This window comes from Aricia agestis, chromosome 17, assembly GCF_905147365.1.
Source record: "Aricia agestis chromosome 17, ilAriAges1.1, whole genome shotgun sequence".
NCBI lineage: Eukaryota > Metazoa > Arthropoda > Insecta > Lepidoptera > Lycaenidae > Aricia > Aricia agestis.
The window spans coordinates 4,155,525-4,181,300 of NC_056422.1; the positions used below are offsets into that span (position 1 = coordinate 4,155,525).

At 37.1% G+C, this 25,776-nt stretch overlaps 1 protein-coding gene across 1 annotated transcript; it reads right to left on the reverse strand.

Moving 5' to 3' along the window:
• Positions 1-5,694: 5,694 nt before the first annotated feature.
• Positions 5,695-25,557, reverse strand: LOC121735402. The gene is made up of 9 exons (XM_042126226.1): positions 22,829-25,557; positions 22,540-22,701; positions 15,371-15,589; positions 12,340-12,491; positions 9,634-9,853; positions 8,942-9,113; positions 8,102-8,208; positions 6,536-6,652; positions 5,695-5,983 (listed from the first exon to the last, which is right to left on the reverse strand). The coding sequence occupies exons 1-9, from the start codon at positions 25,397-25,399 to the stop codon at positions 5,876-5,878; spliced, it is 3,828 nt and encodes a 1,275-aa protein (XP_041982160.1). The 5' UTR covers positions 25,400-25,557; the 3' UTR covers positions 5,695-5,875.
• Between the last annotated feature and the right edge of the window lie 219 nt (positions 25,558-25,776).

The following is a 25,776-nucleotide window of genomic DNA, read 5'->3' on the forward strand; positions in this document are numbered from 1 at the left end:
GATAATTTTATTATGGTAGGCCTGAGACTAAGAGCACTAAGACATATCGTTGATAAAGTATCTTGTTTACTAAATGATTGTCGTACCGCGTGCATACTGCATAGTTATTTGAATTAAAAACAAATACCAACCAGCAAAGACATAACCATCGACTTCTAGCTTAATTTCAAAAATCTAAATATTATGTCTGTACCACTCTGTACCGTCGAAGAAATTGATTCAAAGGCAGTTGACGGACCTACGTCATTTGGCCGCATTATGCCAACTTAATGTAAGACGTCATCTGTTTGCTGGGTTTGACAAAACGCGACCTAAATATGAAGGTCCGCCATCTGCCTATATAATAGACTTCTGATAGTATTTATTTAATGAAATTAGGTATCATTAAGAATGGTAACGGTTTATTTATGCCAATATTACCACTGTCTGATAAAGTGCCTAATAGGCTATTCACAACTTTTTTGACAGATTCTCCATACTTGATCTGTCAACTTAATTGGTGGATAGCCTTATCAGGAAGTGGTGAAACAGGTCCTAAGTCAACAAAATAAATAATGTACAAATAAAAATATTCTGGAAACTAGGTGAGAAGGGTCAAGGGGGTAATCCTAGGGAATAATTACACCATGTAAGTGAAATTGATTATTTATTTCAATCTGAGATTGTTTCCAGAATATACATAAGTGATAAACATCTACAGGTAATATACAATTCGTCGAATGTAGCAGAATAATTCTAGATGTACAGTTAGGGAAAATTATTGTTTCGCAGTTGGACCGTCTTCACAATTCGTTCGTATTACCACAGACCAATAAATATTATACTGATGCGATATTGGTAATTGGTATATGTAATTAAAGGCTGGTTTACATTGATACAGTAACAGGCGCCACTGACCGCTGTCACTGGATTCCAACGCTAAGTTACAGTCACTATACCTGTTAATTTCAACATGTTTTTATCCAGTCTAGAATACAGTATTCTGTTCACAAAGATACCAGCAGTGCTATCCAGTAATACTGGCGCCATTGTCTGTGTTAATGTAAATCGGCATTTATTATCAGAAAACAGTAGCATGTCCATTGCAGAAGTACGTAAAACTGCTAAGCAATAAATTCCCTCGACCGTACAATTATATATTATTACAATATCATTATAATAATATATAATCACTGCGTTTTCTAATATTAACATTATTATTGTTCTTATTAATACTTCATAGCATAATCGGAAGATATTGTCGAATGCCTAAAATATTAAAGGACCATTTGCGCCAATTTAAATAAGTTAACTTGCTTGTTAAACTGTCATGCCTTTCCTTTCGTTAATACGTGGAACGAGAGAAATAGAACAATTAATCTAGTTTACTTTAACCCAAATTGGTGCAAGTGGACCAAAGAGGCAAAGCTACACTCAAATCAACGGGTACATTTGAGCAAATCATTACATTTTAAGTAACTCTAACAAAGGAGCTAAAACCAGATTTGGCAAGAAACGAATAACCATAGCCAATAAACAATTACATTTGAATTTAGAATGCTTTGCTTTCTATCTGTACGTAGGGTGAACATGACTAGTGACTGGACAGTACTAGTCATTGGACAGAGCACAAAAACACTATATTTATTAAGGTTGTTTTAAAAGCTAGCTGTTTTTCTTTAAAATCAGGCGCTCTATTGCTTTTAAAACAAGCAGTTTTTAAAGCAAACTTCATAAATTTTGTGTTTTTGTGCTTTGTCCAATGACTAGTACTGTCCAATCACTAGTCATTTACACTATGCTAGTGAGAAAAACTTGACAGTAAAATACTAATTTAGAGTCACTCAGACGAATATTTTTCTAGAATTTGTAGCTAAAATATTTCACCTTCTGACCCAAAAAGATTTCACAAGTTCTCCTAAAATTAAGACCCTTTTAGAGGCTGTCTCTGTCAGTTTAGAATGACAAAGACAGTCGATTGCTGGATGTGTGATTTTGTATGATTTTAATGTTGTTTCATTCTGAAAATTCCCACTAGCAAATTCACAAATTGTAAAAGCATTCAGACAAAGATATTACTTCATATACGAGTAGCATTAAAATTCACAAACATTTAAATTATAAATAACATCGATTTATCATTAACTTAAACACGAATCACAGATAACAACATAGCTAAGCGTTATACACAGAACCACAATAGTATATTACAGATTATATAGATTAAAAATACATTCAATTTTCTATGGAATTATGCATAGGCCATAAATATTTGCCCGTTGTAAATATCATAGAGAACGATTGTTGTAAATAATAAAAATGCTTAAAATAAAAATCACTGTCATAATATTGCAAAACTTTTGATTATTATTTTCGAGTGCCCCTAAAGTTTGACGCATCTTTAAAAATTCATTTAAATACGTTAAATAATAATAAAAAAACGAATATTTACAAACAAACATAATAGCAGCGAAGTTTAACAGTAAAAGGGTGCTAAGTCAAAAAAATCGTATTTTTTTTAAACTGAAGTGTAGCAAGTAATACATTATACTTTCGAGGCACGTCTTTAGCCTAATCTAAATACATTTAATATCACAAGGCCTACATCGGCCGCTTTCAATAGAAAAAGGTAACATTGCGACGAAGATGTGTTTTCATTTCTCAACTTTGAGTCTACTTACATACAGTCTCCAAATAAAAATGTGTTACCTTTATAACAAAAAAAAGTTAGAGAGCCAAGCCGAATCAACATTATAAATATTATGTTTTGTTTGGCCGAGTGATGTAACTGGAACTAAACGAGTAAAGATTTAAAAAACCAGAAACAGTACTGGCAACACTAGATAAGTTTCTTATGTTACTTCATATTATATTTAATAAAACTTTACTGAACATAATGTTTACTCATAATTTTGTTTGAAAACTGTATGTTTAAGTACTCAATGAAATTCACAAACCTTCAAAAACGAACATTATGAAAGATGTGAAAAATTATTTCCTGTGTTGTCTTTACGCATTTAAAAAGCCAACTTATGTTCGAAAGTGAAAATTGCTTTGAAACATTTATATTGTATGTCAAACAAGAGTTTATGGTTCGCGAAACATTCATAATAGATCTGTCCTACATATTATACTGCAACAGTTTATATTTTAGTATAGAATTTAAGACATAAGAATAAATAGATTTAATAAAGCATTCATTTCATATTTTTTCAAAAGATAATTTAAAAATGGTGCAACAATCAAAGCGTTTAAAGTCATAATGCCAACCTCAAAACGAAAAAATAACGAAACCATTATAAATAGCTTTAAAATAACAATAAAGCTATACAAGGCTCGATTTTTACTTTTTTATAATCTTAAGCAGTCTTATTCAGTAAAACTTGCAAGTAACACAAACCCGAAACCTTTTTTCTAGGGTCATCTCTTTCAAGTTTCAGAATAACAAGTATTCTTTTGCACTTGAAATTAGCTTAAAAAAAAAGAAAAATATATTGTCTATGGGCAGGATATGTGTAGCGTAGATATATAATACTAGATCCGCCATATTTTGCAAACTATGATAGTAAATAGCTTTAAGTTGTATAATCTGTGCTGACTAGTTTGTAATAAGAAATTATCTATATAGTTGCCACATTCACAAGCTGTCAAACTACGATATCTATGTATATAATACCTACCGTTTCATACTCATATAAAAATATAAGCGATGTACTAAAAAGCCCAAAAGAGATCATTATCTTACTTGTATTATTCTATGATAAATACGTGATATATATCTTTGGAATTCAAATTACTTATTATGCTGATATACTTGGACATAAATAGAAAAACACTGGATTATCTACTCTTAAGTCTACCTATTGCTAAGTACAACGAAAATTCGCTCTAATAACTCTAAGTAAGCTTAGATCAATATTAACAAAAAATACTCTATAATATTGTGCTCAGTAACTATCTGCCATTCAATCGATTATTTTACATCAAAGAGTATTTCGATTACAAAATCTACGTAATCGATAAAGATTATCAACGGCAATTTAATATTGAACATAATTTTAAAATGATAGAATAGCCCCGTACTAATAAAAATATTTGAACAACGAATAAACTATACAAGGCCAGGTTTGCTTGTCTATGGCATATTAAAAATGTCACATGCTAGACAGACGGCGTTCCTTGAATCATTCCTAGTTCCTACTTAAATATCTTTACTAGTCAGAGGGTAGAATTCAAAATTCGAATTATAAATCCAACAAATAAGTCTATGGTTAGTCTACGTTACATTCTTACTTTATCTGCCAGAGGAAGGCAGATATAGACAATACGAAACCTAAATTTTTAACGACCTCTGGCATTTTTACTGAAGCCACTGTATCAACTAACACTGATCTATGTTACAAAGCTAAAATAAATTTGATATTCAACAAAATTACATTTGTGACAATCGAGTATACGAAATTGTACTAAATAGACACTGGAATAAGCATTCACGAACTATGTTTGAGTATTTTTAGGTTTGGTTCTACTAAAACTGTAACTTTATATAAAACTATTTGATATAAGGAGATACATGGAGCGTTTTTGAATCTTTAAAAATTATACATGCGTATAGCTCGGTTACCGAAAACGAAGAAAATATTCGCTCTTTCACCTCAGGCTTCTTATCTCTTTCACTTGCGCACGATTATTCAGTTACAGCTCGACAAGGCTTTAAATGAACGTGGTGAGAAAAGGAACTAACGCTTCTGTGAAACAAAAACGTCATTTTTGATAGTTCTCCTCAAGGTTCTCCTTTACCAGCAGCGCCCCGTCCACGTTCATTTAAAGCCTTGGAGTACTTTATATTTATATTTTGTTTTTACAGGTAGGCGATAAGAGCGCGATAGAGATATTGTTGCGTGTGATTGAAAGAGAGAAGTAGCAATAGGACAATGGCCCAATTTCTACATTTTGGGTGACCGAGTTATAGACATAATATATAACTTTTAGAAACTCAGTACGCATTATCTGAAAATAGTATTGTATTTTAAAAGCGTTCGGTTACAGTTCAGACACACGGCATATTGATAAAGTATTAATTATCTTAAAAGCGTTTAATGATACAAGAGTAATGTTAACCAATTTAGACATTTGACAACTTTCCTAATTAATTTAAATTGATACAGTAGTGGATGTTAGCATCACTATATTCAAGTGTTGGACTGTATGTAAACATGTCTAGTAACAATAACTAAACTCGTTTTAATTCAGTCCAATAACTAGCAGCGGTAATTAATTAAATTACTGTATCAATGTAAGCCAGAATAAAACAAAAATTCAAATTAGGAATTTACTTTTTTTTGATGGACGTTCTACTTTTTTTGAAACGACCCATAACTGTCAAAGGTTAGTTGTCAAATTCTAACTTGCTAATTTACTCTGTCAAAGACTACATGCCGCTGAGTTGTTTTACGGACAGGACTTTCAGTTCTAAAGGCAAGACCGCACTAAGCGACACTACGCGGTAGCGGAGCGTCGCGACACGTCACGGTTAAATATTCTTCGTTTGAGTTAATTCAGACCGCAACGCGACGCGTATATGCATTTCTAAATTTGCACTGAATTGACAGATTTCGTGACAGAGAACAGACAGATGTCTTGCAAATCTGTCAAATCCATACAAATTTTGAAATGCATCTACGCGTCGCGTTGCGGTCTTAATTGACCCTATGAAATCATAATAATATGAGGCAAGCCGCACTACGCGGCAGCGACGATACGCGACACAACATCACTTCTATGAAATGTGAATATCGCGTTGCTCCGCTGCAGTTTATACTTTATTGTCACTGCAGTCTCAACTTTATAGAATATTCGTAAAATAACTCTAAACGGATTATAATATAATGTTGGTTTACTGGTGTGAAGGTAACATGTGCGCCCACGCGGTCTCGTACTTTGCGTGCGCGGCGCTGCACGCGTATTTGGACGCGTCGACTACGCTCAGCGGGAACGGCTCGCTCTGAAAATATAAATATTTCTAACTATTTGAATTTTCAAATTATTTATACCGTCGACATAAATATCATTTGTATCGAAATACATGTCAGCAAGGTCAATGTCGTTATGACAAACAACATTGTTTTTCTTTCCGTGCAAGATTCAAAAAGTCTCATCTTATCGAACTGTTTCGGATAGAAGGATAATAATCGAAATAAATGCTAGGTGATTAATGATCATATACAGCCTGGGATAAAAGAGTAAACTCTTCCGTACGAAATTGTTGTTATACAGTGTGGCAACAATTTCGTATAATATAATAAATAATAAAATAATAAAATGTTTATTCAAATTAAATCTGTTTTACATGAGTTTTACATATATGGAAACACAATCAATACATCACTCAGTAAATAGCGTTGGAAGCTGTACTATTATAAACTGTATACTACTTCTGCTGTCACACTTCACATTAAAAATGTGACAGCTACGAAGAAACTAGTGATATCTAATGCTAATTTTTTGCCAAGCTGTAATATAATTATTATTACGTGTATTTAAATGTAGTACTCACCGTGAGCTCCGAGTACGCGCACTCGAGCGCAGCAATAAACCGCTCCAGCTCCGCGCCGCTCGCCCACACGAGCGCCAGCCCCGACCCGCGCTCGCGTGCCTCGCACACGCTCCATTCCTGAAGAAAAAAACATAATGTCATTGTAGCACATTTTATATGTAACTAGATGACGCCCGCGACTCCGTTGCGCCAAAATTAGTTTATCGCACTGGAACTGTACATTTTTTCGGGATAAAAAGTATCCTATGTCCTTTCCTGGGACTCAATGTATCTCTGTACCAAATTTCAGCCCAATCGGTTCAGCCGTTCAGGCGTGAAGAGGTAACAGACAGACAGTCAGACACACTTTCGCATTTATAATATTAGTAAGTAAGTAAGTATGGATTGATTGTACTGTCGGTTCTTGGTGGAAAAACATGTTGAACGCTAATAAAACACAGTTTTTCGTGCACTTTTTCCACTATATTAAGATATTATTATAACTTTTAACAAATTACACGACCGGTTTCGAAACAAATCATCATCAGGTGTTTTGTTTCGAAAAAGTGCACGAAAAACTGTGTTTTATTAGTATAGCACATTTTATCTCGCTTACATGTTTTTTTTAAAGAAGGCAGGTCGCTGTAGCTCTGACGTCACTGCGACCCATGAGGATCTATTGTGACTCTTTCGCACTAGAGTATCATCCCCAACCCAATACTGCTCATAAATTGAACGATACGGTTGGGGTTGGTGCCACGAATTTCCTCTGTGGGTAAGTATTCGTGGCGACCAAGGTGCCTGTTCCTGCACTGTAGTAGAGCAGGACAGTCGAGGAGAAGGCGAATAGGTTTCGCTTACATATTAATATGAGCGAGACAGCCACACGCTTATAAAGCAATTATTGAATATTGTTAATCCATCCCAATAATATAAATGCGAAAGGATTATTGAATATTGTTAATCCATCCCAATAATATAAATGCGAAAGGGTGTCTGTCTGTTTGTTTCTTTATAACCTCTTTATGCCCAAACCGCTGAATCGATTTTGCTGAAATTTGGTATGGAGATACTTTGAGTCCCGGGAAAGGACATAATATGATACTTTTTAAACCGGAAAAATGTACGGTTCCACCCCAATAAAAGAATTTCTGCGCAACAGAGTTGCGGGCATCAACTATTACAAAATATAAAAGAAATATACATTGTGTGTATGCACGAGTGCAGAAGTGTGTGTGCTGCAGTGATAGTTAACAAAATATTATAGTCTGTCAAAAAAGTGAAGAAATTAAAAAGTGGCAACATCGTTGTGTCATCCCTTTCAAATCAATCTAAGAAAAAAGGGATGACACTACGATGTTGACACTTTTTAATTTCTTCACTTTTTTGACAGACTATAGCTTCAGTATTTTTATACGAGCCAAGGAGCTTTGTGATTGAGAGTTGCTTTAAAAATCTTTCATCTTGTTTGTAGAGTAAATTCGACACATATTGTATTTCAATATAGTAACAGACAAAAATGAGTATAAAATAGACTTAATTAAGCTTGAACTATAAACATTAAAATATCGAACTCATGTAACTCACCAAGCAGCACCAGTTTTCCTCCGTGTCGGGTATCTTCAACGCTGTTAAGTTCTTGATCGAACCGCACGCTAATATCTCGATATCGGCTCTCATCTCTTCCATGTATTCTGGAAAATATCAACAATTTATTAGGTGCCAAAAGAAAAACTTTTGATAAGCGTAGTCGAATATGACAATTGCCAAATTAGCTTCGTACTACATACACGCAAAACTATTCGTCATAAAATATAGAGTGCATGTAACTAAGTACATAAATTCGTAATGTTACTGTATCAGAAAATTAAATGCCCGAATATTGTAAACCACGCCCGCATTTTATGTCACTCATTCACGAGCACAAAATATCTCTGTCTTCATGCAAACCGGATGTAAAATAGTTTGCGAATCGCGAATGAAAAAGACTAGTGATATTTTTTTCCTGTACAATGACTATTGGCACCAGCGTTACCAGATTTTTTTGAATCAAGTCGGGACTTTGGAACTTTTTGAGCGAAAATAGCGTGATTCTTCCGTCTAAAGCGGGACATTTTATCTTTTTATTTGACTTAAAATTACGTTTACGTGACAATATTTAGCAAAAAAAGCCATAGAAAATTCACACCTCTATCCCCCACACTCTTATCTTTATTACGCGCCTTTCTTTCTCAGCACCTACGTTCAGGCTTAGTCCCGCTTTTAGGGGATAACTCAATATCCCCTAAAAGTGGAACTGAGCTCGTCCCGCGCGTGACGTTCAATTTTGGTTTAAAAATCGGGACGTCCCGCCAAATTCGGGACGTCTGGCAACGCTGATTGGCACCATGTCGGTACCAGCACTTGGCAGTGCGTTAAGAGACGTACCCGCCAGCTGTGCGTGCGCGCCCGCCTGCCGCAGGTAGGGGGCGGCGCCGCGCACGAACGCCAGGTCGAGGGGGTCGCGCGCGGCGAGTACCTCCCCGCCCGCCACCAGCACCGTGCACGCCGCCGTCCGCGCCCCTACCGTCGCCCGCACCTCTTGTTTGTCTTCCAGAGCCTGGAAATTAAAAAAAAATTGGTAATCCTTTTAACTTACGAAGGACCGACGTTCATTATTTGTGTTAAAGCGCTTACGCGTCGACTGCCGTCAAGTGCCGTTCCGTCAAGTAAAAATGACAAGTGCATGCCCATTTTATTGTTGACTTCTTTAGCCGCACACTCTACAAATAAACACGCGTTTACACGTATGCATATTGCACATACACGTATCAAAGAGACATTTTTGATGTCCACAGGCCGTAAATAATCATAGTTCGATTCAAATAGAAATCAAGAACTAGCAACGAATAGCTTGATGACACAATGATTGTAGACTGCTAGTATTAAGTTAATTCAAAAAATATATAAAACATTTATATAAATGAAAATTAAAATAATAAAAAAGTTAAAATTTAGTATTAAGCTTAGTACTGAACTGCATGACACAGCTTTCGATCTTTAAGCAACGCGACAGATTGCTTTGCACTGGGCGACGGAGTCATTGCCTTGCCTTGTACTGAGCGACACTTGTAACTTACCTGTGCCGCGTGAAGCAGCAGCGACTGCAGCCACGACGAGGCGGTGGGGTCGTCGGGCGCCGCGAGCAGCAGCCGCCGGTCGCGCAGCGCGATCTCGAAGCAGTGCGGCCGCCGCGTCGCGTCCACGTGTCGCCTGACCCCAATGACGGAGCGTAGCGCGATGTTGTTGGGCAGGGGCGACCCGTCCGGACTGTGGGGGCCCCAGTGGAGGACTCCGGCCCTGTGATTACATTTTTTTATTACATTTTACAGTTCAATTTTTTTAAGGTAACAGAGTACTTACAGTGCAAGCATTTTTCATACTACTCCTAGACTAGGAAGGTTGATGACTACTGGTGCCAGCTTAATATATTTTGACTATAGTTTTCTGTCTTTTTCATGATTTTGCGCGCTGGCTCAAGATTAAGAATAAAATATAGACGGTATTAGGAAGAAACATAACTAATTGTATTTCAAAGGATGATTGTCCGCATAAAACCTGCTGAGGGCGGCCACTCATTTATTGATCGTTTCGATCGTTTTTAAAAAACGCCGCCTTAAGACTTATTCAAAAGGTGAATGTTACCTACTACCTTCAGAAATTTTGCTTGTCCACCTTCAGAAAACTATGTAAGAAAATTGTTACATTTTCAAGTACAACGTTACTATATTATAATTACGCAAGCACAGATCTAGACATTATCTAAGCTGCGCCTCCATTGCCTAGTCGGTGTGACGGTGACGGAACCTACTTTCTATATTTTGGTGCACGCGATCATTTTGAGAAGATTTTGCAATGTGTTTGTATTATACATCTAATACAATATTTACAAATTTTATCTCGTAGATTACATATATGATTACGTGACGTGGGAGAGCCATGCTTCGGCACGAATGGGCCGGCTCGACCGGAGAAATACCAAGCGCCCACAGAAAACCGGCGTGAAACAGCGCTTGCGCTGTGTTTCGCCGAGTGAGTGAGTTTACCAGAGGCCCAATCCCCTACCCTTTTCCCTTCCCTACCCTCCCCTATTTCCTTCTCTACCCTCCCTATTACCCTATTCCCTCTTAAAAGGCCGGCAGGTGCGTACCTGCAGCTCTTCTGATGCTGCCAGTATTAATGGATGACGGAAGCTGCTTTCCATCAGGTGACCCGTTTGCTAGTTTTCCCCCTTATTTTATATTAAAAAATCTACAGGGTATACAATCCTTCAATTTTTATTTTATTTAAATATTATTAATAATTATTAAATTACACATATAATGACAACAAGTGCCTACTTGTTGTCATCATTGATATCAAGCAATAAATGTTTGAAAAATCATGTTTGTTGTATGGGTCTTGGGAGCCCCCTCAAATACTTAATTTATTTTCTTTTTAGTATTTGTTGTTATAGCGGCAACAGAAATACATAATCTGTGCAAAATTTCAACTCTGTAGCTATTACCGTTCCCGAGTTACAGCCTGGAGACAGACGGATAGACATCGAAGTCTCAGTAATAGGGTCCCGTTTTTACTCTTTGGGTACGGAACCCAAAAAAAATGTTCTTTCAGCGCTGCTACTTTCACAGTTAACTCTTTAATATAAGGGTCACATACACACTCTAAAGTATATCACTTTGTTTTATTACACCCTGTATAAGAACTTAATTGTGATGGCCGCAACTTATCTTGCCCGCAGCTTCATTTGCGCGAGTCACAGGCAGCAAATAACATTAGCATGGACCAAGGTAATACGGATGCCCGGCGGAGTCGTGGTGTAGGCTCACGCGATCCCGCGGCCCGCCCAAGGCGCATAGTGGAGTACCGCCGAGTTTTTAGTGGGTAGGGGCTGCGTCCACCACCATCTTCGGACGCAGCAGAGACCCACATACTTGCGGATAGGACCCCATCCCCCGCAAGATGCTTAAAAGCATTTTCTCGGCGCCAAAAAAAAAAAAAAAAAAAGGTAATACGGATGCAACATCAATATGTCTGATTTACAACATTCTTAATGCAAAAAGTGATAATATCAATTCAATAGTAAATTAATAAAAAAAATTGTAAAACTTTCGACATAATATTGTAAATCGATTATTTGATTAATCAATTTATAATATTTTGTCGGAAGTTTTACATTTTTTTTTTAATTTCTTCAGTCATTGATTGAGCAGGCTGATGATAATGAAATATTGCTAAGAAAACTCCCCATCATATCAGCTTCAAAACAAATTTAACTAGTTATATCAAAATCGGTCTACCTGCTTGGATACTGCCACGAATAGAAACACATATAGACAGACAGACACGTTATATTACACTTAAAACACTGTCTGTCTGTCTGTCACGTTGTACAACAAACGTTATTTTTTGGTCTTTTTGCTCGTAATCAATATGGCCACAGCTAGGCACTTGAAATTTTAATAAGGGCCTTAGTTTTATGTCTACTTTAATAATTAATAATAAAATTTAAATAAAATAAAAATTTAAGGGAGGGTCCCATACAAAATCGCCATTTTTGGCCTATATTTTTCTAGGGTAGGGAAGGGAATAGGGTAAGGGATTGGGCCTCCGGTAAACTCACTCACTCGGCGAAACACAGCGCAAGCGCTGTTTCACGCCGGTTTTCTGTGAAAACGTGGTATTTCTCCGGTCGAGCCGGCCCATTCGTGCCGAAGCATGGCTCTCCCACGTAGAATTAATTATACAACATGTCAGAGGTTACTAGTAAACAGGTGTTCTTTTACCTGAGCAGGAAATAGCAGGGCTCGAAGCGGCGGCTCTTCTCGGTCTTACACATGAGGTAGCCCTCGAGCGGCGGGGCGAAGGCGCCGGGGGCTTCGGCGGCGGCCTCCGCGTCGCCCGAACACGCGCGCCCGTAGAACAGGATCTTCGGTACCTGGGGAGTTGCAGGTGTTAAAACATGATAATGAAGTGCAAAACTATAGTTTCTAAAATAAAATACTTGATGACGCCTGGATACGTTGCGTCACATATCTTTAATTGCGCGGGAATCGTGCATTTTTTTCAGGACAAGAAGTATCCTATGTCCGGGACTTGCTTGTTTGGGCGTGAAGAGGTAACAGACAGACAGATCACACATTTGCGAATTTATAATACCTACTTATATTAGTATGGATATGGAAGTACAGTACAATTTACAACTTTATGTAAATTTGAGATCAACCCGCGGTAGTCAGTAGTCTGACAAACTTAATTATTGTGAATAAAATATTTTATCTTTTCTCCTTTAAAGTACTCCTGTTTTTTAGGGTTCCGTACCCAAAGGGTGAAAGCGGGACTAACTGAAGTGAAAACGGGACCCTATTCATGAGACTTCGATGTCTGTCTGGCTGTATCTCAAGAACCGCTATAGCTAGAGTTCTGAAATTTTCACAGATTGTGTATATCTGTTGCCGCTATAACAACAAATACTAAAAACAAAATAAAATTAATATTTAAAGGGTGCTCCCATACAACAAACGTGATTTTTTTGGCCTTTTTTGCTCGATATCAATAATGGCAACAGGTAGGCACTTGAAAATATTTTCACAAAGGCCTTAATTATATGTCTACTTCAATATTTAAGAATAATATTAAAATAAAATAAAAAATTAAGGGGGGCTCCCATACAAAAACACAAATTTTCGCCTATTTTTCCTCTATAACGGTACGGAACCCTTCGTGCGCGAGTCCGACTCGCTTTTGGCCGATTATTTCGTAAACATAAATGCACTACTTTCTTATTACACTTTATTATCATGAATAGACAGTAAGATAATATGAAAGCTTATACACAAGTACAAGCTTCCATAGCTTCTATTTAAAAGTCCTTACTCCTTAGCCAGGGGTAACGAACCTTTGGGGCAGTATTCAAGGCGAGATATTCCATAATTATGTATTCATTATTCTTCTGAGACGTCGGAGAAACAATTTTTTAAGTTGTGTTATGTATGTAATTAGTAATACAATAACAGAAATCAACGATTGTTTACAAAATAAAAAAAAAGTTCCAGTTTCTCGCGTGTACATCTTTTAAAATTATTTTAATTTAATAAAATTATAAGTATACAAAACTAATAACGAGACATAGCTTATGAGTATATATCTTATATCTTTAAACGAGCAATTCTTGTATATATGTATATATATAATTGGAATCTCCGAATCGACTCCAACGATTTTCATGAAATTTAGTATATAGGGGGTTTCGAGGGCGACAAATCGATCTAGCTAGGAATCATTTTTAGAAAATGTCATTTTATTCGTGTCTTATCGAATACCGAGCAAAGCTCGGTCAAATAGCTAGTATATATATGAAACGAAATCTCAAAGCGAGAAGGTTGGCGATCCCTTCATATCCTTAAGGGTCCTTTCTAACGAGGGACAGACATTATGAAAGGACTTGTCAACACTCATGAATATATGACGTACTTACTTTGTAAGTACGCACTCATACTAACATCTTTTTTTTACATGGGGAAATGCTTTGCGCATTCCCGGCGGATTGGGGACATCGGCCGGGGTATGTGTAATGTGGGACTCTGTGGGGAACTAACCACTAAAACACCATGGTGCTCCACTCCCCGCTTAGGCAAAGTTACGGGCACGATCAACCCACCTACATTCTGCATCATACTAATATTATAATCATACTAATATTATAAAGGTGGAAGTTTGTGAGCGTGTAATATAATATGTTTGTTACTTCTTCACGACTTCTTAAATGGCTGGAGCGATTTTAATAAAATTTAGCTCATTAAAGTTAGCTGACAACCTGAATTAACACATAGGCTACTTTTTTCTGCTGAAAAATATCTTTCACGAAAATCCGCGGGGCACAGATAGTATAAAGACAGCATAAAAACTCATATCCGGAAACTGGAATTATAAAGAAAATATGCGCATACTGTACATATTGCAATGCGTTATGCGTACATAATACATACTTATTATGAAGTAGGTTAATGTGTCAGTTTACCCTTAGTCAATGATTGTTATTAACATCAATTAACATGATATTGTATACTAAATTTCGTTTATCTTTTACTAAAAATCGTTTATCGCATGGTGACCTTATTACATATTCCGAAATAACAGAGATCGTAAATTCTTTCCCGGGACTCAAAAAAAACTGGATGGATGTAGTATCAGCTTAATCTTGGCTTAAAATATTATAGTTCTACTTTCTTACATTCAATTAATAATAATAATAATAATAATATCTATGGACGCTTCACACCACGTCAGTCTGGCCCCGTGCTAAGTACCTAAAGGACTTGTGTTACAGGTACCAGACAACGGAAATATATTTAATACTTTTATACTATACATATATTTAATATTTTTATTATATCATACACATATTTAATACACATCCAGACTCAGGAACATTGAAAACTTTTTGTTCCGTCGGCGGGATTCGAACCCGCGACCCCCGGCTTGAGCTACCAACGCGCTCACCACTGAGCCACAGAGGTCGTCAATTAATTATTATTATCAGTTTATAAACTCTTAAAGAAGTATCTTACCTTTTTTCATGCCCCTGATGGGTCACCGCATGTCATCATCTTGTCTTATGGTCAAGAGTAATAATTGATCTGCTCTAGAAGTTCTTACCTTCATCTCATGAGTCATGCCTCTGCCGTGTCACCGTGCAGGATAAGTGGTAGCAGTCCTGGGGGATCATAGCTGGTGGTCTCTTCATGCGGAGCGGGGAGATGTTATCACTTCTAACGTTACTAGAGCTATAAGTAAAGGTTTCTAGAAGTTTCTTACCTTCTTCTCATGCCTCTGTCGTGTCACCGCGCATGCCAAGTGGTAACAGTCTAAGGGTATCATGGCTGGAGGTCTCTTGATGCGGAGCGGGGAGGTCCTCGCACTCCATTCCAGGGAGGAAGCCAGCTTGGCTCCGAGGAAGGACTCTCCAGTGACCACGGAACAGGCTATGTTGCCGGCTGTGTCGATCACCTGGATGTACTGGGCTTCGGGACCCACCTGGATAGAAAAGGCGAGGGTTAGTTTTGCTAAAAAGTTTCAAAATTGCCCCACGAAATTTTTTTAGAACCTAAATTAAAAAAAAATCCCTGAAGGTGCGCTTTTTGTTGAAGGAATAAAAATATTGATTTTTTTAAAACATTTACTTGCTTCAATTCATCATCAGTCATCACAATTACTCAGACTTGTTTGTTAAAGCAAAACGTGAGGTTTCGATGACGCGATGATATCGTAATGTTGATAAACACCATTGTTGAATCGCTGCGATGCGTCGCGTTTTTGTATACGCGGACCCCAAGACATACAAACAAATAAACTGAACATTTTCACGGCCATTTCATGTTAACGACATGTCAATAGAACCTTGTGTATACTGTATAGAAAGCAAGGCTCATCTGATAGCATTTGCGTGCAAGCCTATCTCATTATAACCATCATTATAACATCCTATTGCTAATTATGTGCTTCTATTTAATTGGGCGTAAAGTGGCATAGACGAATGTACTAGAAGTTGCCGCAACTTCGCTGCGTCAAATCAACTGCCTATCAACCGTACATTTTCACGAGATAAAAGCCTATATCGTTTCAAGGGACGTAAGAGGATTCCACACCGCCATTTTTTCCATACAAACGCTGTCCCCTGTTTCCTCCCTGGATAATGCTAGTAGAGTTATAATTTTTTTCCTGAATATCTAAGGCCACTAATACAATGTCCCTATGTTTTCTTTTTTTTCATAATTTAATTATTAAATAAGATATGAACGTTCAAAAACCCAAAAAAATGGCCAGATTTTCCACTGTGTTCAAACGTCCAGAAAACAGATTTGGATAGATTATACAAAAAAAGCGAAACATAGGAACACAGCTCAAGCCTTTTTTTAATCTTTAATGAAAAAAGTACTTAAATCGGTTAAGTTTTGGAGAAGGAATCAGGGGACAACGAATCGTTGATTTTCTGGATTTTCTGCAGTTGTCTCTATCGCGTTCTGCGGTATAGGCTTGAGGTAAGGGAGACAGCTATAGATATTACACGTACTTTTTTTTCATTTCTCTAGCCGCTGTGGTATCCTCTTAAAGTATATACTATATGCATGCCAAATTCAATATCGGTTTAGCGGGTCAAGCGTGAAGGTGTTACAAACAGACATACACATCTTCCCATTTATTTAAAATACTACTATTAAATATTAAATAAATAATTATATTAAAATATATTTTTATTCAAAATAGGTATCATGAATAATTCATGACTAGCTGTTTGACCGAGCTTTGCTCGGTATAGCAAACACCATTGACTTCGTGTTAAGTACTTAATAACGCCATCTGCTGGTCGTTAAAACAATTAGTTGCTAACAATATATTATTATTATTCGCCAATAGATGTCAGGAAGAGTCATATTTTTCAGTTTATCGATTATCGATAAAACACGAATAAAAGACATTTTCTGAAAATGATTCCTAGCTAGATTGATTTATTGCCCCCGAAACTCCCTATATACTAAATTTCATGAAAATCGTTGGAGCCGATTCCGAGATTCCAATTATATATTTACACGAATTGCTCGTTTAAAGATATCTTATAAGATACACTTTTTGAAAGTCGTAGAAAGAACGAAGAAACTACGTTGCCTACCACCGCGCGCCGGTTCGGGAACTACCCCGCCGAGAAGCATTGTGTGCGTGCAGCATGACTGTGCAATGTAGAGTCAGCAACACAACTGTGGCGCTTCACTTTTAGCCTCGAGTCTAAACAATCTACAGCTGTCTTTTTCGTCATGTTCAGAAGACGTGCGCTGAGTACTAGTTTTACTGATTACCGAATACCGTGTAAAATCTATTCTATTTGTTTTAAGATAAATAATTGGATTTCTCGAATTGCTAGCAAACACTTTACTGGGTAATTTTGTCATTTGGTTACATAATCTTGGCCCGATTTTGAGGGTTTTGACTTTTGACTAGAGTTTTGACTTTTCACTAGCGCTTTTGGCTAACAAATTGGCACGCAATTGGCAAAGCCGATCAACAATGCCATTCGATAGATAAAGCTATCACGATTTACACTGTTTTTTCTTGCTCTGACATGAGATGTAGAGTATGTATGTTATCCTTGCAGTCATGACTCATGAGTCACAGTGTACAAGTGGATTTAATTTAGCGTGTGGCGTCCCCCATCGTCACTGGAGGTGATTCATACAAATCCAGATTATCTTTTAGCGGTGACCAGCATATTTTAGGCCTAGTTTTACAAGTTTTTCTTTACAAGCTATTGAACAAATGCAACGATAGATCTACGTATTCTGATGTTATGCAAATCTACGACTTTATAATGTAGTCAGAACTCAGGTGTTAGCTTGACTCTTTAAGAGCAGTCCACACCGCCCTTTTTTCCATACAAACGTTGTCCCCTATGTCCTCCCTGGATAATGCTAGTAGAGTTATAACCTTTTTCCTGAATATCTACGGCCACTAATACAATGTCCCTATGTTTTCTTTTTTTCATAATTTAATTATTAAATACGAGGGTTGCTATTTATGTATCCGGAACTGGCCACTTACAAGAACAATATTTAAAAAGTAATTACAACATTTGAAAATAGAACTCTTTGGTTGAAGAATACATTTTGTTTCATGTGACTGTCAATTATTTTTCCATTGTGGCGTCATTTTGAAAATTGCGTGTCTTCATTTGCCATGGATTTAACGCGTGAACATTTTCGTGCAATGATTTACTACGATTTTCGGCGTGGGCTAAATCAACAACAGTGCTTTATTCAACTCACCGCAACTTTTGGAGATGAAGCACCATCAAAAACCACTGTTTATCACTGGTACAGTGAGTTTAATCGTGGGCGGTCTATGCTCACGGATGAAAATAAAGAAGGTCGCCCAAAAACAGCTGTTGTCCCACAAAATATAGATGCTGTGCGAGAACTAATAATGCGTGATCGTCATGTTACATATCGCGAGATAGAGGCGTCCTTAGGCATAAGTATGACGAGCATACATAAGATATTACACGAACATTTGGCTGTAAAAAAAATATGTTCGCGTTGGATTCCGCACAACTTGACAATCGATCAAAAACGGGCTCGTGTCGATTGGTGCAAAAAAATGATATAAAAATACAACCGTGGTACGTCAAAAGCCGTTTATAATATCTACACAGGTGATGAATCTTGGATCTATGCATATGACCCCGAAACTAAACAACAGTCAACGGTGTGGGTGTTCCAAGATGAGCCGAAACCAACAAAAGTTACTCGTGCAAAAAGTACTTTGAAGCAAATAGTCGCCTGTTTTTTTGGAATTAATGGACATGTGGCTACAGTGCCATTAGAGAATCGTAAAACGGTTAATTCTGAATGGTATACGACCATTTGTTTACCAGAAGTCTTTGAAGAAATAAGAAAGGACAACCGACAACGCAGAATCATATTACATCACGACAATGCTAGCTGTCACACCTCAGCTGAAACAACTCAGTTTTTGGAGGGTCAAAAGATCGAATTGACTGGTCATCCGCCGTACAGCCCTGATTTGGCACCTAACGATTTCTTTTTATTTCCATACGCGAAGAACAAATTACGTGGTCAACGTTTTTCAAGCCGCGAAGAGGCTGTTGATGCGTTCAAAATGCACGTTTTGGAGATACCTCAATCAGAATGGAAAAAGTGCTATGAAAATTGGTTCCAGCGTATGCAAAAGTGTGTCGATCATCGCGGCGAATATTTTGAAAAGCAATAAAAACATATTAAATGATATATGTTTGTTTCCTTTTTTAATTACGGATACATAAATAGCAGCCCTCGTAGGATATGAACGTTCAAAAACCCAAAAAAATGGCCAGGTTTTCCGCTGTGTTCAAACGTCCAGAAAACAGATTTGGCTAGATTATACAAAAAAATAAAACATAGGAACACAGCTCAAGCCTTTCTTTAATCTTTAATGAAAAAAGTACTTAAATCGGTAAAGTTTTGGAGAAGGAATCAGGGGACAACGAATCGTTGATTTTCTGCAGTTGTCTCTATCGCATTCTGCGGTATAGGCTTGAGGTAAGGGAGACAGCAGCTATAGATATTACACGTACTTTTTTTTCATTTCTCTAGCCCCTGGTGTATCCTCTTAAGGGCCTTCCCTACGGAGATTACGTAATTTATCGTATTTAAAGCCTTATATTGTCAGAATTTGAAAGCTACAAAGTTATAATAAAAATACAGCAATAATCTTCAGTATATCAACATTCCTTTCCCCGTTTTAAATTTTCTAATTTTGTTTATTATACTCATGATATCAGCTTCCAAAGTAAAATCAATTTATCAAAATTCAGCATCAGCATACATTCAGCATAGGATTTACAAATTACTTTTATTTGAAACACACGCCAATAGATCGACAACATCATATACTACATATTCCCCGTTTTAACTTTTTTTAGAACAATTTTGAACTAAGTTAAGTAAAAGAATAGGGTTTTGGTGCGATCTTGGCAACGCGGCAAATGTATGGCCAAGGTCGTTTGCTCGGGGGACAGCCTTAAGCTGCATGAGTAATGCAAATACCCTATCAACAATACCTAAGTTAATATTGTATAAGTCAATAATAATTTTCTGTTTGTCTTATAAATATGCAATAATTTGTGCTCACAGTATGGCATTCTTGGGAGAATTCTATTTATCCAAATGTGAGTGTTTCGATACCATAATAGTCGGTAAATGGATAAGCAGCTATGTAATCGTTAAACGCTATTAAATCTCGAACGTATGGAAGATGTTCTTTTCATAGAGTCTAGAGATCGTTTTCAACAAGGTACTTTTACTCTATCTTCATGAATGCTATTTGGAGTGCGTAGTGTGCCTTCCCAAATTGACAGGTATATGGCTAGCTGTTAAAGGATTTATGGACAAAATATTGTTTCGCCTTTCGTTTTTCAGTTCATGTTTTTACTTTCTAACGCACTTTCTATTACGTTAGTCTTCAATTACTTAATTTTAGTTACAATATTTGCGATTTCTACATCTGTTCATACTCTAAACAAGACCTTCTTGTACGTATGTACATATATTATCATATTTTGTTTACGGCAACGTCTGCGATTTTTTTTAATAAATTGTTTATGGAGGAGGTTTCGGTGGGGAAAAAATATCTTGCTAGGTTTTATCTCTCGGAAATTCTTATTTTATTACGTTTTTTCTTTCTTTTAACTCTCTCAGATACCTACTTTCTTTTACTCACTTGTGAGTGTAAAAAACTTTTTATGAAAACGAATAGAAAGGTGTGTTTATTTGTAAACGTGTGATACGTTTTTATTAACATTGCCTTTCTAATAAACTTGATACAGTCATAAAAAGTTTATAGACCTGTTGATAACGCAACAATACTTAACCCTCAACCTGAGATAGTATACTGCTATAAATAATTATATTATGGGCGTATACATTTTATATGAACTAAATAATAATTATAATTGATGAACTAAACTATCCATATGATTACTATGAAGTATGAGGTGCCGAGTGCTTTATATATAGAATATATTATGAAATATAGCAGTAGGTATGTGATGATGATGCCATTTTAAAATGAAGTGAAAAGTGCTCACTCCTTTAACGCACAAAAGTGTGCGTTAAAGGAGTGAGCACACTGAGACGGGCCGTGCCGTGGCTCAGCGTGCCGGGGCTCATCGCAAAAATCCGCCTCCATACAATTTTATACGTGGGAGAGCCATGCGTGGTGTTTATCCGGTCGAGCCGGCACGAATGGGCCGGCTCGACCGGATAAATACCACGTTCTCACAGAAAACCGGCGTGAAACAGCGCTTGCGCTGTGTTTCGCCGAGTGAGTGAGTTTACCGGAGGCCAATCCCCTAACCCCTACCCTATTCCCTTCCCTACCCTCAACTATTCCCTTCCCTTCCCTTGCCTTCCCTACCCTCCCCTATTACCCTATTCCCTCTTAAAAGGCCGGCAACGCACTTGCAGCTCTTCTGATGCTGCGAGTGTCCATGGGCGACGGAAGTTGCTTTCCATCAGGTGACCCGTTTGCTCGTTTGCCCCCTTATTTCATAAAAAAAAAATGTATGGAAGCGGAAATTCGCTGCGCCCCGACACAGTGTGCGATACGCGCATCCGCTTCCATACAAATTGTATGGAGGCGGATTTTTGCGATGAGCCCCGGCACGGCCCGTCTCAGTGTGCTCACTCCTTTGAGTGTGCTTTGTTATTGGGTTATTGTCAAATCATTTTGCGATCAGAGATTTTGCCAGTACCATATTATGCGTTTGTAGCCCGACGCGACGTAATGATAAATGATAAAAAGTAACAAATAATTTTGAATTCAGCTAATTATATAATATTGTATTAATAATTATATTGATAAATGATATTATTAAGGAACACGTAATTTTGAGCTTAGCTGATTATATAATATTGTATTAATTATATTTTATTAATATGGTCTTATTGTTTGCTGAATATTTTAATATAATATTAAATATATTATAAGCAACCATTGACACCCAAAGTATCAGCATAACAAACATTTTTTTTACTATGTAATTTGGGTCTGTCTATGGGCTATTCGCCCATATCTTTTTTTTGTATATACCTATATAGATTTTTCGCACCAAGGATAATTGAAATAATATTATTACGTAGTCCATCAAACCATGGACTTTTTTTAAATATTAAGTATATGGAATAGATAGAATATAATATACATATATATGTAATACTAATAACAATATATAGATAATATTTTGTTTTATAAATTGCATAATAATTATAATCTTAATGTTTTGAACTGTGTGGTCCCAGTGCAGTGGCGACCAGTCCATCATAACACACATTAAAAGTACAGCTACCTATAAACTATCTAACCTAAAATGCAAATTATTTACGGTTAGGTAATAAACAATCCTGGAAACATGAAATAAAAGCTTTTTATGAACATACCGCTATAGCGTCCAGTTGATCGTGTGGTAACCGGCACAGTATAACATATTCAGTACCGTCGGGCTTCACACTAGCTACATACAGGGCGTAGTCGGTTATAAACACTAGAAGCGGTGTCCAGGAACCATCTTCCATGTTATATGGTGATTGGACTTTCATCATCTGCAAACATTTTAATATTAGTGTAACAGTAAGTGTAGTGCAAGTGTACCTCAGAGTGAAGTGTAAAAGACATTTTCGTTAATTTATTTTTATATGAAAAAAAAATTTAGTTGAAAATAAAACTAACCCTATGCAAAGTTTCATTCGGATAGGAGAATATTTGTAATCTCAGTTTTTCATTGCATTCAATAGCCACATTGTCTTCAAAGCTGTCAAAGTACGAAGGCTCGTCAGCTGTTAGTAGTCGGACGGAAAGCCTTTTGTTCTCAATCACTTCTTTGTCAATGAGTCGCGCCATTCTTGCGGCGGAGATGTGAAAGGTTTCCGACACCTGTTTGAATGGATATATGATGCTTGGGAAATGTTTCTCCAGCCTCATCTTGAGTTGGAAAAACTTGTTGTTTTTAATCTTTGTCTCCAAGTCCTTACGTTGACAGACATTTTTTAAGTACCTATTCAGTAAGGCGGACTTGTTAGATTGTAGTTTTTGATTCGAGGGGCTGTCGAAAAAGTCATCATTGAAATCATCGACGCCCTTCAAGGTTGAGTTGTCTCCGTTGGAGCAATTATCATTAATTGACTGTACAATTTCATCATTCTTTTGTACAGTAGATGCCGATTTGCGACTATACCTATTGACGTTTTGTTTTTTTGGCGAAGATAAATGTTTTGAAATGCCATTCTTTAACTCGGTTTCGTCTTGGATATTTTTGCTGAACTGTCTCTTAGGGGTAGACGTTCTGCTCGAATTTGCTGTATCAGATTGATTGGAAGTGAAATCCTGTTTGCTAGAACTCAATGAAATTTCCTTTATGGGTGTTGATTCCGGAATGGGCACAAATGTTTCTTTAGGAGCTTCAAAAGCTGTTTGGAATGTGTCATGGACGTAGCTGTATGAAACTCCTTTATGCTCATAAACAGTACTTTCGCAATTAACCACATATTTGCCTAATGGTGGGAAAGCATCAGCTTTATTGAGTTTCTTATCATTGTCAGACTTCATGTTCAGCGTTAATTTATGTCTCGGTGAACCTTCATTTGGTGTTCTATTGCCAGCAATAGGATTTTTTGATAAGGATGGGCTCAGCATGGACTTTTCATTATCCAGTGGTTTACAGTTCAGGTTTATTTCAACAAAATCATCCTCATCATCAATTTGAAAGCCTGAGTCCAGACTCTTGGATAGTTTCTTATTTTGATTCAAATCACACGGTAGTGCCTCCACCACATTGTTCAGTTCTAAGCTCGTTTCAGTCAAACCCTTTGCAGGTGCCAGATTGAAATTGAAATTTTTGTAGAAATTTTTCAAAGAGTCTATGATATTATTAGCATCTAAGAGATTTAATACTTTATTATTCTGCTTCTTCTCCTCAACAACATTAGTTGTGATGTATCTTTTCTTTTTGAGCACAGATTTAACATTGATCGGGCTCTGTGTTATCTCTAAAGGCTTCTTTGCTTGCTCCTGGTTTTGATCAATATCAGCCTCAGAAAAGTAAGTTTTTCTCATGAATGCAACATGTGCATTATTTTCAAATCCATCACAGGAGTAGGACTTCTGAGTTTTGTCACATTTTCTCCTCACTGGTGATGATTCTGTTTTGTTTGAATGTGACGAGGAGGAATCACTAGATGATGATTCTGAATCACAGCTGAAGTTGGAATCAGAACTGTTGGAGTCACAATTATACAGTTTACCCTTTGGCTTAGTCTCATTATTATTGTCTCGGTCTTTATTGTTTTGGTTGTCTCGTTCAGAGTCATGACAATATTCGAAGATCCCACTTCTGTCATGTTTGGAGTCACCATAAGTTAGGATGTCAGACATAGTCTGCTGAGCTACGTCTGCAGCATATTTTGGAGTTTTGTCTCCTGAAGCACACCAGGAAAACCTGTCAGTCATTATATTATTCTTTTGCCTAAACCTATCACAGTAAGAACTATCTGGTCCATAAGAAATAAAGCCGCGTTCAATATGTATATTATCTGTCCTCGTGTTGTTCAATATGTCTTCATGAAAGGACACCCTCTTTTTTTGAGAGCTTGAGGCATTTTGTGATTTCTTTCTGCATCTCCTTCTGTAGACAATGTCCTCTGACAGGGATTTCTTTGGTTCTGAAGTCCTCAGAGCAGATTTTTTTACTTCAGTGACACCGGCGGGACTTATTTTTTCACTTTCTAATGCCTTTAAAACGACATCAGGTAAGTTTTCGTAAGGTGGTTTTTTATGAGCCTCAACGAGGAGTTCGGGCACGGTGTCGTCGGTTACGTTCTGATTGTCGATATCACTTCGCGTCATTATGCTGCTACTCGTACTTTTTATCATATCTTGCGAGCAGGACGGAACAGCGTCGTAAATACTGTCGCACGCCAATTCCTCTGTTCCTAATAAGCTGTGAGACATTAACGCCTGACTCGTCGCCTCGGAAGCCTCGCTGTCGAGGCACAACACACCAGAATCACCAGGTGTATCCGCCAAACTACTGGTTGTGCTAGATACCAAATGAGAATTGCCTTGAAGACACAAATCTGTGGGCTTGCCGACTTCCAGATCTTTTGTATCCATTTTGTTGCAGTGGAATGTATCGTCGCCTGTAGTAGTAAGCGTTGATGCAATAACACAGTCGTTTGGTTTATTACGACGTTTAATTTTATCGATTTCTTTACCCCTAATTTCAGAAACGGTTTCAAACGACATCGCGTATCGTGTTGTTTCCTCCAGTAACTTCAAACACAGACACTCAACCGTACACAATTTGTTATGTTATTATCACTTTATCTATTTTATCGCACATTTTGAAAATCACTTTTAATTATTCGCTGAATACACATTTGGAACGAACACAAAGCAGCCATTTGTAATAAATGACAGCAATGAGCAAAAAATGACAGCTGACAACTGTGCTACTTGACCATTGCTACTGACATTGACGTTTACGATGTTGCCACTTTTTAATTTCTTCACTTTCTTGACGGACTTAGATTAAATTCCCGCTGTAAAAAAACAGTAACGGAAGCATCTGCAGATGCTCCCGTTACTGTTTTTTTTCTAATTAAAGGACTTTATCATAAAAC

Excerpts from the sequence above, each read along its gene's own strand:
- LOC121735402 (XM_042126226.1), bottom strand. The coding sequence starts at position 25,399 with ATGTCGTTTGAAACCGTTTCTGAAATTAGGGGTAAAGAAATCGATAAA. Across the intron at positions 12,492-15,370 it reads GACAGAGGCATGAGAAGAAG|GTACCGAAGATCCTGTTCTA; the intron begins GTAAGAAACTTC and ends GCAACTCCCCAG. Across the intron at positions 5,984-6,535 it reads GCGCGTACTCGGAGCTCACG|AGCGAGCCGTTCCCGCTGAG; the intron begins GTGAGTACTACA and ends TTATATTTTCAG.